The 16159-nt window shown below is 31.5% G+C and overlaps 1 protein-coding gene across 7 annotated transcripts in view; it reads right to left on the reverse strand.

Annotated features, from left to right (window-relative positions):
- Nucleotides 1-13241: 13241 nt before the first annotated feature.
- The window catches only part of LOC125071670 (max-binding protein MNT-like), a 29110-nt gene continuing 26192 nt past the window's right edge, over nucleotides 13242-16159 (reverse strand). For 4 of the 7 annotated variants that reach the window (XM_047681991.1, XM_047681992.1, XM_047681993.1 and 1 more), the window contains exon 13: nucleotides 13244-16082. In XM_047681991.1, coding sequence (XP_047537947.1) covers nucleotides 15960-16082 — 123 coding nt within the window. In that variant the 3' untranslated portion in view covers nucleotides 13244-15959. Of the gene's footprint in view, nucleotides 16083-16159 lie in introns of all 7 variants that reach the window. The other 3 variants (XM_047681995.1, XM_047681994.1, XM_047681996.1) reach the window with 3 other exon arrangements.

Raw genomic sequence — 16159 nt, forward strand, 5'->3', positions numbered from 1 at the left:
TGAAATCAAGCGGTGGACGAAACATAAACTATCGTGTAGAAGAAATAGGGGCAGATTTAGGTTGCTAGAGGCCCCGGGGCAAAAAAGAAGCGAAATCCCCTCATTATTTTTTAATAAAATAATTTAAACAATTTAATTTCATTTTGTCAGGTTTTTTATTAAAATATTTACAGATAACCATTTTCTATCAGTTTTAAGACAATATGTATATATTTTCAAGCTGCTAATTCGGAATGTTTTCTTTTTTAATTTTTAATATGAAGTAGTTGAGCCCAGAACTCTTGCCCTTGATCCGGCCCCGGGGCTGAGATATATACCTATTTTGGGAGATCTGGTGAGCAAAATTTTAAAGATTTGCTCATGCACACTTGGCAGACCTAAATTGTTCAATTAATGATATTATTACATTATTACTAAACTGTTTCGGCCCCTTGAAAATATGTCTAATTTGTTATAAAAATCGATTCGATTATATAGGACTCTGATATTCCAAGGGCATTTAAATATTATTTGAACAGCTCTAGGCCCGTACCATCCGTCAAGTAAAAGATGATACATCTAAGCAATAAATGGAAATAATTCAGATTAGGTACCTAGTTAGGATTTAAAATATTCGGGTTGTAAGTCTGTACAAGATGCTAAATTTAAACCAATGTTGGCGTTTACGAGGAGTCGCGTCACAAAGCGAAAATATTTTTTAACAATTTCAAAACGAGGTCCAATGACAATTCAGGGCATGGATGTTCTTCATTTATTTCAAATTAGATGCTCTGAAAACACCTGTAAGCGTCGTAGGGCCTTAATTTTGTGCACCTGATCGATTCGTATTAAGCTGATAAGGAAATTGATCATAACACATGCTGTAATGCTCACGGACGCCTTGATGAATCATATGCAATAAAGTGAATACAAAGACAGAAACGGTGGCATTGACAGTTTGTCAATGTAGACTAATCAAAATAATCAAAACTAAACTTTTATGATAACATGGCAATATATTTTTTAAAGATTTTGATTACGATTCTACTTTCAACTGTTATTTTAAGAAAAATACCTTTTCTATGATATTTCGGTTGAGTATCATTTGTTCCATTCGGTTCTTTACGTTACAATAAGCTAGTGTAATAATGACCCACGTTATTATAATGTTTAGTTGATGATAATCAATGAAGAATGGAAACTCTTTTAATTTAAATGTTTTTGAGGTTAATAAAACATCAATATCCAATGAAAATGAAAATAGTCCCAGGAGATCTGTAAAACAAATACGCAAATAAATTGTTTAACATTTCATTAAAACATATTGCCTCCGCTGGGGACAGGAGCTGCTGCAGCTGGTTAATTTTTTGCCCAGAGGATCGGAATTGCGACTCAAAGGGCAAATGCTGCTAGTATTCTTGCGACCATTCCACGCCTTCATGGCTTAAACGGTAACTATTTTTACTTCTTTTTTGTATATAGTTAAGGCCTTTATGTTAATAATTCTACAGCGTTTGAATTATATATATTTACATATAATTCTATGGTAACAGTGTCTAAATATCTCAATAGTTTATAGCATATTTTCATCTCATTGTTGCAGCGCGGTAAGAATACGCCTTAGATAGAATTTCATTCACTATATGCAGGTTTCCTTACAATATTTTCGATTTTCTTTTCAGGCCCAAGAGACAAGAGTTCTATCTATTGGGTATTATTACGATTATGCTTTACCTAAATTATTACAAACCCATCGAATATTTTTATTATTTGTCTAATTGAAGAAATATCATACAATTCACTAATTATTTTATAGTAAATAATATTGCTGAAGAGATGGCCTTTATAAGAATTGCTTATAGCAATCTAAACTAAATCTTCTTCAATCGTAGGTATATTTATATATTTCAGAACACCTTCATATATATTTTTTAACTAATGTTAACATCTGTTTTAATAAATATCTTACTTAAGATGATCATCATTGTATAGGAGTATAACAAATGCGATTGTAAAACGGAAACTTTGTAACCATTTTCAAGCTGCTCGAAGCGTAAGGGCGCTAAACCGAAGATTCGAGATACGTACAGCACATGTGACAATGCGCCCCGCACAACGCATACACGATCGTCCATGTTAAAGCTGTCAGATTTACTAGGGGTACGTGTAGATACATTGTACTGGCTGTTTGTAAAATTATTGATTATAATATTTATAAAAGAAAATTACGATACGATTTCAATTTTATTAAGCATTTGATCAAGAACGCCGTGATAATGTAATTATATGGTTATAGAGATAGAAATGATGTACACAATTATATTGACAATTTAAATATTCTATTAGTTTAATAAAATCGGTCTACAAAAAAAATGGATTATAATTTAATGTACGCCATGTAAATACGAGGTAGGTATTAATACGGGCTGTCGTAAAAGCGCAAAAAGCTATGCAGAATTTTGGGTGTGCCTGACTTATCAGAGTGCAGGGTGTGCGAAAAACCCGGACGTCGCTCGCATTAAATTTTGTCTCGCCGATGATGGTTAAAACTTTGACAATCGATATTGGACTTTATCGAGCAGAGGACCGGACCTTGGACCTTGGCCTGGACCGATCACTTGGACCCGGGCTCTGACTACAAAGCAACTTAACACGGGGCTGCGATATGTATATATGTGGGATTATAGCGATTGAAACGTTTTAAAAAAAGTGATGATACTTTAAAAATAAGGCAATGAGACAGTATATCGTAATATACTGTCTCATTACTTTAATAAATCAATACAAGTCAATCACTTTTTATAAATGTATCTGAATGAATGAATATCTGAATATTCAAGGAAAATGTTAAATATGCTCAGTAGAGTGAAATTAAATACATATTTTCGTAAACTGTTTACTTTCATCAAACATTAAGTTATTTTTTATGTTTATAGACAAAATAAACACTATTACTTCAGAAATAAGACATATAATTCATACATTAACAAATATTCTTCTCGATACTTATTTTTTCAAATTACATTTTGCTAGCTGCAGGTTGCTTCGCGTGTAAATCATCACTTTACTATAAATTATAAACGCGAATGGAGTTCTGTTTATTTGTGACTTTTTTCTTACTTTAATGGCTGAACAAACTACGTCAATCTCGATAAAATCGGCACAGAGTTCAATAAAGACATAGGCCATGTAAAAACTGCGGGTAAAACTGCAAGTACAGTTAGTTGTTTATATTATTATGCTTCTACATGGAGTAGGGTACAGTAATTCATATATTTTACCATTTACTAATAAATTCAATACAATTTTTCAAGGAGACTACCCCGTAGTACATAGACTTTACAGATTATTTTAAAATGTTCTACGAAGAGCCAATACCCTTAAAAAGCCGGGAAAACCAAAAACGACACGCGCAAACTTAGCAAGGTCTGAAAAGTGTTAAGTAATATCACCAAAGCTGAGACCAACGTCCAGCGTAAAGCTGAAACCCATGAGACCACGTAGTGAATGCTCCCATCGAGTTCCAGGCTATAGCGATCCACAGTCCACGCGTGAGGTCCACTAATCCACCTGCAAAAAGATCTTGCAGACCTACCGGCATATATTTAGAATAAAATGTAACTTAAAGCCGATCAACCAAACGAAGTAGATCGTCCGATGAAAGTCATAAAGAAAATCATACCTTTTGTAGATCATAATGGACCTTGACTTACTTTTTAACATAATTTGTTTATCGTAGAAAGAAAAAAATTCGTATTGTTATCGCTTTTTTTATGTAAATCCACATAACATCATTGTATGTCTTATTGATTTAGTGTCGAAAGTCATATAATTAATAAAAAATGTGTTTACAACGCGTACCCCGATAATCACACTTTTTTTTAAATTTATTTTATACGAAATGGTGAAGATAACATGTTCAATAATATCAATTTTGTATCAAATAATAGAAATGTAAGTATAGTGGAATTAAACCAATGTAATTATATACAATAAAACACGTAGAATCATAATTTAAAAGTCATTAAATTATTTATAGCGATAGTTTCCAGTTACACGATAATTCTCGACTCCTAGTTCATCACGTGTTAAGGTATTTTGATTTGTCAATTTACACTTTTACCACATAACATAAAAAATATTTTAATTGCCTTGATTTATTTTATTCCTCTAGAATATGGGCGATAAATACGAATGCTGGGTAGTGGACGAGATACTGGCGCTGACTCTTCGAGTTTCACAGATCATCGGCGTAGCGCCGGTTCGCTTTAATTCTATACGTGGAAGAGTCGCCTTTCTTTCGCGTATTCATTTCTACATTGGGATCCTTATCATCTTATGTTTTGGTTAGTTTTATTTAACGCTTAAAATATTTCGTAATTATAGACGGTGAATGTATAAAAAAGGAAGTAAATCAGTTAATTGAGTAAATAAGAAGAAAGATTTTAAACTAAATGTCCAACTTCTTTTGTGATAGTGCATGTATCAAAAAAGAAGTTGGACATTTATTTTCGTCTCAGACTTTCCAATGACAGGGAGCTACTTGTTTTCTACTTTCTAGCTTATTTAAATTGAATGGGTACTACTACTAAATAGGTACTACTTAACAATTAGTGATAACTTTCTAGCAACACTGGTACAGTACGACAATGTATGAACATTTGACGTAATTTGCATTGCATTTTTGTAAACATATTTTTGTGTTCCACTTTGAAGGGAGAGTGAGACAATGCACAAGAAATATTACATCTTAGTTGCAGAGGTTTGTGGCGCAGTGCTTATTTAAAAAGGGTTAAAATTTCACTCGGCACCAATGTTTACGGGCAGTGGTGACCACATACAATCAGGTGGCCTATTTGAACGTCCGGTTTCCGATGCAATAAAAATAAAATATTAATAATGTTCTTTTTGTTTAAATTATGTTAATTCAGTATTCTTCTTTCAGACGCTTCAGCAATTTATAGCTTGAATACGACAATTAAAAATAAATCAGATAATATTACCTTACTAAATGAAATTAATTTTGTAGTTTTGTTTTTAATTAAAACCGCCACGAGTTTGGTGCCTATGAATATTTTTATGTTTTACAATTACGTCAGAATGATGAACCTCTTTCGTCTACTCACACGCATTAACGAGGTAAGTATGAAACACAGATCACCCCGCCACGCGCATGTTTTACAAAATGATCCAAGACCTCGTGTTATAAAAATACGTAATAAGTGCTTCCGGTAAAAACTAATAATTTATAATTAAATATATCAATTTTAGCAGAGATCAAGTTATAATAGACATATCACAATGAATCACAATGAAGACGAACCGTAGCACTCCTTAATATCTTTCAAAAAGTCCATACAGTTTATTAAGACAGATGAAATGAACTCTTTAATTCATTTTATATAATTTAATAATTTTATGTTATTACTAGTTGTCCATCCAGTCTTCGTAGTTCGTGCGAGTAAATTCATACAAAAATAGCACACTCACTTAGGGAAAAAATTATCAAAAAACCTTTTAAACATCTACATATGTCACAAAAGGAGTAACTGTGCTAAATTTGAAGTCAATCGGACCTATGGTTTCATTGATGTCGAGAAGAGTATTTTATTTACATGTTTAAAAAATATGAAATGTAACTATTTTCATGCTTGTTGCTTTTTTGTTTAATTCTAAATAATACACATAAAATGGAATTTGAAAGCGTATTCTTTAGTACGACTTGAAAGAACAATCTTTCTTATTTTACTTTTTTACTGCTCTCGTTTTATCAAGGTACAATTTTGACGTTAGTTTTCGGATTTTGTCCGGAATGACGGGTACCTAATTACTGGAATTTCCGAACAATTCTTCATGTATTGAGTATGACTGCTTTCTGTAATAAAATAAAAGTCAGTTTGTGAATACTGCACCTGTTATGTAAGCTGGAGTGTGAATAATAATGAGAAATGACTTCAGTTGATGATGGGTATAGTTTTTACGGCTTTTACTTTCCACTGAGATTTATCAAAAGACAAATCAATCTACTCAGCATTCGGTGAAAGGCTATGTTATAAGTATTAGGCATATCAATCTCTATAAGGTATATCCGGTCTATTAAATTGCACAGTCTTATCAGTTATTACAGTCTATCCTAATACAGCTTAAATTCACGTGATTTGTGGATGATATCTGGTTTTTATTTATAATAACAAGTTTTGTCACTAACAAATTATTATGTGAACAATGGCAGCTATTTGATGGTGCCTATGTTTATTATCTGTCAGTGATACTGAACTACATGGTCCCGTGTTATGCTTCATAGTTTCGGAGCTATTGCGGCAATGTCGGTAAAAGTAGTGTGTCGTGTTTAAGGATGTGTTTTCTATCGTTTTCGTGTGTATGATTCGATCCTAGATTGCCATCATGTTAATATCTGTTTTATCTTGTGTGGAGACAACTGCTTAATTTTTCTGTTTTGTATCTTTAAGCTTTACAGGAGTGCGTTTTATGTCTGCATTAACTATAGCATAATGGATTGGGGTCTTAGTGGTTTGGTGGTGAAAGAATGCACGAATATAGGTAATTAGGGAATTATGGATATTTTTCACCTTCGTTTATCGGTAGCATTAGCCGTTCAATACAGGATCGTAGATGGTGTCTTCTATATTTTGTCAGTGTTGTATTAGGTCCTTACAATTGAAATTAGCGTTTTATGGTACTGACCACTTTGATCTGACATATATCCTTTATGGTTAAGAATTAAATTCAAATTTATAAGTTCATTTAGCCGGTATATTTGAGTTTGGAAAACAGTCATTCATTTGTTTTTTCCTTATTATTTTTTCTTTGGCATCGCTTATTACCTGGCACCAGTGCTGTAGAAACCGCTCCAAGGATTCATGATGTGTACGGCGATGGTGTCGCAAAAAAAAGCACGGTACGTTTTTGGTTACAACGTTTTCGTTCTGGAAATTTCGACCTTCAGAACCAACCCCGTGGACGGCCGGAGACTAAAGTGGAAAATGATGGCTATTGTGGAAGCAGATCCATCACAAAGCACTTCAGAGATAGCTACAGCCTTCTGGGTAAGTGATAAAACTGTATTAATTTACTTGAAGCATCGAACTCGCAAACACGCGTCGACTGCTGCTGTGTTACTTTGCTCAACCAACACAATAATGAAGGGATTTAAAACGAATCATTACTTGTGATGAAAAGTGAATACTGTACGATAATTGGAAGCGCTCGTCGCAATTGAACGACTGAACCCTGGAGAGTTTTCTGTTAGATCAGAAAGATTGTTTTTTGTTTTTTTTTAATTATTATAAAAAAAAGTTTTACAACAAAAAAAATTTTGTACATCGCTTAAACTTATTTATTATTATTTCTCCACAGACTTGGTAATTATCGTTATGTATGATAATAATTCCTTAATTTTAGCGTGCCTGCATTTTATTGCCGTCACAATTTGTCGAATTTTTGAATTGCAAATTGATGTCTAAAGTATGCATTGAACTCTACGACGACGACTTCTGTTTATGGGCCGGAGTTTGTCTTTGTTGAGTAGTTTTATTAGTCTTTGTGAGATTTTGTATTCCCCAGCTTGTCGAGATGCTATTGTCATCTCAATTATGAATTACCATTTTTAGATTCTAATCTCCTTGGTGCTTGCCATTTGTGCGTTCTTTAGTCTCTTTAACGCGCCCTCATTGTTGTCGATGTAAAATACGAAGTTTTTCGTATGAAGCGATTTTCAACCACTGCACTGTCTTGTAGCACATTTGATAATAATGACTATCTCGTAATCAAGTCCCTGTGTCTCATGTAATTGTGAGGGCGTTGGTATCTTTTCCGTAGCCATACCCCTGGTGGTAGAGAGATTCTTTCTTTGCCTGTGTATATGTTAAGTACGGGATCTTAGATTGGGTTTTGGAGTTCGTTATACCGCTATATGCTTAGATTCAAGGAATCTAATACTTTTCTGAACGAGAATATACATCCAATAGTTTCACTAAGACAGTGTGATACATCTATTGGGCAACTGTGTGTGCACATCAGTTCTTAATTTTGGTTGACAAGAATTTTGACAACTCCGACAAGTAGGAGCCCGCGGGTTTGATGATACGCGTTATCATCATCAGGCTCCGAAGGCAGTAATATATCCTAAATTATATATAACATTTAAGTAAGAAAAAGATTTACTTTTTCTTAATTAAATGCTATATATAATTTAAGATATGTATGTGTTTATATTTTTTAGATAAAAAGCTCAGACAGAAGATACTTTTGTCGAAATCCAAAACGTTGGCGAATCAACTGCCTAAAAGTTTTGGTAATACTAACACCATGGATAACGTTGTTGATATCTTTATGTCTCGCCTCAAAAGGTATTGTATTATTATCTGTAACACGTATTCCGTTTTTTTTAAAGCGCGACCTTGCACCTCCTGCACCCTGGCTTGGGACGAGCCTGGTGACGATATAGTATACCTATGATGTAGAATTGCTTATAAATATAATTAGCTGATGAAATTAGCATTTCTTTTTTAATTAAGACATTATTTACAATTATATTATAACTTTATTTTTAGATATTTTTTCTGTATTAATGTACAAAATATTATTAAATAATATGTGGCTATATATTGAAATACAGTTTACGATCATAGTGGGGATTATCAACTCTTCCTTTAGAGAATTAAATGAAAGGCTCGAAGATGTTTTGCTACAGCTGGATCAATGTAAGTTACTTTTATTTTATTTAAATAAAAGGATTTGTAATATATGATATGTCACAAAAACTCAGAAAACTGGATATCGGCGTCGGCCTTTTTCTGTTAGGCACTAAAGGAGACCGCTGAATGATTATTTTTAAGACTTTTTTAATTCTATCATAATCAATATTTAATAATTATTTAATTAAGATACGAGATTGTTAATGTTGAATGTAATTAGTATTTTACTTTTGATAACCACACCGCAATTCTTTTTTTAAGTCTAATTTCATAAAACAAAATTCTAAGAATATTTTGTTACGTCTAAATAATAACAATATATTAGACGTAGTCCTGTAAAACGACAAATATTTCGTCATGGAACAAATAAATATAATAAAATTTATTTCGTTATTGTTACAGGTATCAGTAACTCGCAAAAAACGACATTGGCGCGTTTGGCCCGTCACCTGTCTCGAAAATTTGTTTCGATTTGTGAAGTGATGCTAGAATTAAACAGAATTGAAAGCACTAACCTATTTTTTCACTTGTGTATTTTGACAGTCAACCTTGGAATAACTTTCAACATCTTTTTTGGAAATATCCCAAGTACATACGTATTCTTTCATTTATCTTTTACGTCTTGTATTATAAATACATAATAACTTTAATTCGTGTTCTTTAAAGGTACACTTGAAAATTTCTTTAGTCGACATTACTACAACTCCACCCTGAAAGTGGTTAGCTCAGGTATTATTTTAAAAATATAATAATTGCGAAAGTATCTCGCCTTGAAAATATTTTGAAGACAATAAATTGTCGACGTGAAATAATAAATAATACGCGACAATAATAAGAAAGATTCGTCTGGATACGTGTTTGTTCGTTAATTTATGTAATAAACCTACTTCTCATATGGGAATTGTAAAATATTTAAATAGAGAATTGATTCTGACTTTAAACAAGTTCTTTGTTATATACTATGAACATTCAAATAACTGATCGTTGCTAATCGTCAGAGTAAATTGCCTCGTTCAATAATATTTCTTTTGAAACAGGTAGCCCGAAAACGGAACCTCATTCAAGTATCGCGGAGTCTATCTGGGTACTATTTAACGTAATTCGAACACTATTACTAGTGGAGTCCTGCCATAAAACACGACAACTGGTAATGTATAAAAAGATATTTTGTCATGTCATCAAAACAAAGCTAATACACTTTAGGTCAAGTGGTTAACTTGTAGCCTTTAAAGTTAACTTCCCACATCCTGATTCCTGGCTAAATCATGAGTTCAACAAAATTGTATAATATTATATTGCATTAACATAGTATCAAATCTATACTACAATTAGAAGTAAATTAAAATATATTCATAGCGTTTGTTTGACGATAGAATAACCGTTCAATGGGTACCTACTATTTAAAGAGACAGACCATCCAATCAAATCCATAGTGTATATCATAGATTAATCAAGTCAAGTCAATCAAGTCAATCTCGACCAATTATATCACGTCAATTTACCGTCAAATGCTTTTTTTTTGGCTTTTTCTCTTATAGTTGTATACAGTATATACAACTTTCATGTGTAAGCTTTTTCGAGCAACTCTGAGTCGACCTTTTACATGCAGTACATTTTACATTAGCAGCCTGTAAATTTCCCACTGCTGGGCTAAGGCCTCAAACTTTTTACAAGTTCAATTAAATGTAAAGAGCGACCTGTTCCGAAGATACGATAATTACATATTTGTAAAATGTTAACAGATTTCATGCACCAGAATCCTGGTAGGAAAAATCATGGTTCATGTGACCTCGGATACCATTCAACTCTTTGAAGCTGTGGATACATTGTTCAAACAACTAATTTTGAATGACATTTCGTATGATGTTATGGGAATATGTATAATTGACAGACACGTTATATCTATGGCAAGTATAATGTTTCCCACGTAGTAATTACTGCAATTCAATATTTTATTTATTATGTAAGTATCTATAGTATGTAAATGTATATATTTATAATGTATATGTATATTATATTGTTATATAATTATATATTTATGGAATATTTATTTATGTATCGTATATATACATATATATATATATTGTATCTATTTTTTTTTTTTTATGTATTAAATAATTTGTACACCCCTACCATCCTATCTCTCTCCTCTACCAAAGGTTGCCTGGAAGAGATCGCTGTTTTAGCGATAAGGCCGCCTATTGTACATTTTTCTTTTCTTTGTTTTTGTTGTACTCCTATTATTTTTGTCTATATTGGTGTGCAATAAAGAGTATATAAATAAATAATTAAATCAATAATATTGTCACTTACTACTAAGTAAAAGTTAGCGTGGTAAAATATATGGTTCACTCATAAATCATTTGAACTATTAAACATTGTTCGTAGAAAACTTACACGAAATATATTTACAATTTTTGATCCTACTGGAATCAAACGGCTAATCGGAAAAAAAAAAGAAGTCGAGGTATGATTCTTATTTAATTTAACATTTACATACATTCGGTGTTTTGAAAGATGTAAATATATCTAAAATGTAAATTCAACTACACAGTAATCCGACATAGTAAACCCGAGCTTTAATTTAACGAAGTTCCTGCAAGTAAATATTATTAAATATATTTAAAAAAATGCAGCATACTTGTTTGTGTGGTCATAACAGTAATTGTTCCTTACTATCAATTCCACTAACTATCAATTTCATTCAAAACAATAATATGGTATCTAGTGTTGTAGGACGATGTTCGTAATTCCTCACCATAGTTTAAATCCGTGTCCCTCAATAATCAATAACGCAGTTAATAACCTACTTATTGCGACTATTTAAATTCGAGTTAAAAATATTTAACTATTTTAGTTCCAAAACATTTTTTTAACATAATTATTTTTTACGATGTTACGAGATAAGTTCAAATTTGTGATTACAGGTAATCGGAGTCGCTACAACACTAGTAGCACTTACCATAGACTATCCTTAATATCTACGAATGCACGGTCATAAGGCAGTGGCTGTCTTCTACCACAGACATAAAAGTTTTCATCTAATAAAAATAAAATATTACATAAAATTAGACCCATTTAGATCTGTCCAGAAGTCCAGAGAAAGCTGACTCAAATGGAGGAGGCCTTTACCTGCAGAGGGGTTCCTACATAATAACTACACTTTAATAATTATCTATCAACGTATATAAAATTTATTTATAAAACTACTGACATAACTATAATAAAATATTTTTTTTTCTCTAATACTAATAAAACTATTTAACTTTGTAAATGAACATTTTCTCTAAGAAATAAAAGGCATTTTATTTTATATACTTAGATCTGTCTATCTGTGTTTAAATTCTATTTCCTTATTTATTATTACAATTTCTGAATCCTACCAATTATTAAAATATTTCTAAACTATAACTCTTAAACTACTGGTCCACATTGTAGAATAACAGCAATGTTTATATGTGAGATGTGTAACATTATTATGCAGTTTTCTTATAAATGAATCAAAATAAATCATTTTAAAACTTACTTCTTTTTGTTAAATCAGACACTTGGTTAATGTGATGTATGTGATTCCATTTAATACATAGTGTACCCTTATCCTGTCATGTTTTTTTTCTGTAATTACGATAATATTGGTAATCTTCATATAATCTTATATTATTTAGATATTGTGTGTTATAAGAATGACCAATGACGCCAATTTATCTCCAACTGTTCGGAATATAACAATTAGTAAAAAGTAATAAAACTGTCTGTCTATTTCTCATTGTTTTTGTATTTCACATTCAATTATGTATTTCCTGAGTGTTAAATTAATATCTTAATTATTAAATTACCAATTGCAATGATTCAAAATAATAAATTATGTAAATTAGGATAATGGCAGGAGGATGATAATGTTAAGTTATAGTTGACTTGGAAAAGTTATAAATAATGAGATGTAAAATTGTTGTTAACTGCAAAAAAAATATATGGCACGTTAGACTATTTTTATAATATAAATAAATATAACTCTTCTATACGAGTGTATGTAACTAAAATATTAAATTGTTGGATCGAAATCTATGGTTGTGTGTTATACTATGTTTTGTGTATTTTAATGAGTGCTTGGATAGGTTAGCATGGACTCGCTCGGTGTTGTTGCGATATTTTTACCGGAAGTGGTAGCTAGTGAACTGTTTGTCTTGTATGAATTCCTATACCGTTTATCTGATTGCCATCAACAAATTGCGAGTTGTTCGTACGTCTGCGATGATTTTTGAAGTAGTACAATCATTTTACTGTAGGTAGTACACAAGTTATTTCAGTAAACGAAAACTTACCTATAAAATGTTTTTACGCTCCATTGGCCTTTAGTTGGCAATGTGGAAAACTACAAATCTTACATTAAAAGTTTTTATGCATCGGTATAGATTTAGCGGCATTCATTTTTATGAGCGTCATTTTACTTACCCAAAGCGAGGTACACACATTCGCATTCTCCTACAAAACGCTGTTAACATTTATTAGTTTAAAATAAAACTACAGTATAAATATGTAATTTCCTGTATTACTAACATATTAGAATTTTATACACTACATCATTGTATTTACATGAGCATTCGCTTCGCAATATTAATAAAATTAAAATAAATTCTCTCTTAAATTATAATATTTATACAATTTTCATATCTACTATTATTATTATTATTATTAGGCAAAGAGACATCACTTCAGAAGCTCAGAAAAATCGTATAATGGATTTCTTTAAATATTTTACTAAAGCGGAATTCTAAAGTGATTGTTCGTTATTTTTATGAGAATAATAAATATGCAAGACACTAAAACTGCAATATTAAATTATAAAATGCTTAAAACCAACATTGAAAACCAGAAACTTAACTTAGGTAAGATCTTTCTTTGTTCCAGTTCTGTAAATAATAAATATCGCTTCATTAATTTTAATCTTAATCATTATGACATTCGATTTAAATTAAACTTCTGGGGAGTCTCTTTAATTTCTCTTAAATGATTACGACTGGGTGTGACACAAAATGATCCATCGTTTCCCACTATTTCATGCTACCCATGTAAGGTATAAATATTTTTCTTAATTTTCTTTCAAATAATACATTATTTTCAGTTTTGTTTCTGAGAAATAAAAATCTATATTTTATTTTATCAATATTGCACACAACATAACTGAAATTATAATCGCGCTACATTATCAAAATGGACTTATGACCCCTTAAATAATAACTCAAAGCTCTTTTTTCCAACGGTCTTTACACCGTAGAGCTTAAGACGTAACATACATTAGGCACCATACTGTTCGCTAATTAGATCAACGTTTTGATTTATTTAATTTATAGTCAAAAGAGGTAAACACAAAATATTGAAGAAAGACAATTCTGTAATTATTTATCGAGGTAACAATATCGGATTAGATTTTGAACAATACATGTGTCGTTTACTTTATATTTTCTTTCAATCAAGCTAAAAATAATTGAATTTTATTCTATGTCGCGAAATAAAGTACCAATATTTTATTTGATGGCAAACTGTTATTTACATCAACGACGTTATGAAGTTTTTTATAACACTGTTCGATTTTAGCTTGACTATTATAATTTCTTAGGCACTGTATTCGGACGGCCGAGGGACCTGACCCAGCGCCGGCTAATTTAATGAATGCTGTCGCAAACGACATTAAATAATTTAAGTATCATCGAATATATAACCGCACGGGTTACTACAGGGTACATGATGCATTTGCTTACGACGGTCATACAATAATTTATTGAAAATTCTTACAATTCTGGACAAGTGTAAGCTTATCCTTACATATTCCGGATAGCCGAAACGCTTGTGCGAATCACAGCCTTCTAATTTATTAATCCCTGGTACTTTCATCATATATACTTATCACATAATGATGTTTTTCTTTCACATATATAAGCCACATTATTCATTTTGAACCTAAATTATTTACGCCTTATTTATTGACTTTTTATATTTATAACACGCGATTATTAAAAATTGACAACATCTAAAGACAGAATCTTTGTACAGAATTTCCAGTACTACAGTAGCTAAACTGCACACATCACAGATATATAGAAAAAATAAACTTTATCTTGTTAATCTATACATAACAAGTACATTTTAGCCTAAATCTAAATATATTTACAGTATGTTAATTGTATAGACCTCCTTATAGATGGCATCCAATGAAATGCTACACTTTATTCGAATAAAAGGAATAATTTGTAGAAATTCACAGATTTTCGATAGATGTCTGAGCGGAGTAGTAGTATCATGGGGAACATATTCATTACAACCACATCTATTTTCCAATCGGCTCCAAAATATATTCCAGTTTTGATACATATAAAATTTGCTCCCTATTTTACTGGCTCTAAATAAATAAATAATAATTAAATTATATCTTTACACTCGTAGCGCTCTGTACAATCACAATTGGAATTTGTTATTTGTAGAAAAATATAAAGTGAATTGTACCTACACTAATTCAACAGTTTGGCCGGATGATACGCATAAAAATCATCGCAAATCGTCCATCACACATTTCACTTTGCTGTCACTGTCTCGAATAACTGAACACTGCGTACGCGCATCACGCAATCAACTGAAGATTAATGTCAGTGGCGATCGTATTGTCGAGAAATAAATCTGTCTACCCTGTTGTAGAACGATTTAAACTTCACAGAAAAACGCATCGTTTAACGTGTCGTAATCGAGAAGTCCATATATCGAATTATTGCTTGGTAAATTAGGCAGTGATTACACGTTCCTTACAATCATCTCGCAACGTAACTTTCGATCGCGCACTGATGAAAATGCTTTATACAATATAAGCATCCTTTTTGTTTATATATGAATATATAATTGGTGTAAAATTTTGTTGCAATTGTATATTATTAAATTCTAATTCAAGGTGTTATTTTTTGTGAATTGTTATAATTAATTTCTAATGTAATGTGTGAAATCGAAGGAGAATGATGTCGAATTATCTTTATAATACGCGACGCGAGTGAATCTGCAGGATTCTGTATTATTCTGCAGGATAATCACGAGTTAACATGTATGCGCGGAATATAATTTATAATAGCATATTTCATTTATTCTCTATTAAAGTAAATTGTCAAATAATAGTTTTTTAAACAAAATTTTACACCAAAAAAACTATTGTTTTTTTTTTTAAATAAATGAACAGCACTATCAAAGTGAGCGTGTACTAGGCGTTCAGATTTCACGCGGAGGTCACGTGGAAGGCGATGCACTGGACACTACCACCACGGGTTTGACGATGGTAGTGGCGCTTAAATACTGCGCACTAACTGTCAATGGCGCCACACTACCTTTCACCATCTGGGTTTCTACCATCTGAAATATTCAAAATTATAAAATCATTTTTTTTTTGTAATATTCAGTCTTAGGTTATTTTTCTTTATCGGTAGAAT

The sequence above is a fragment of the Vanessa atalanta genome, chromosome 20, assembly GCF_905147765.1.
Source record: "Vanessa atalanta chromosome 20, ilVanAtal1.2, whole genome shotgun sequence".
Taxonomy (NCBI): Eukaryota; Metazoa; Arthropoda; class Insecta; order Lepidoptera; family Nymphalidae; genus Vanessa; species Vanessa atalanta.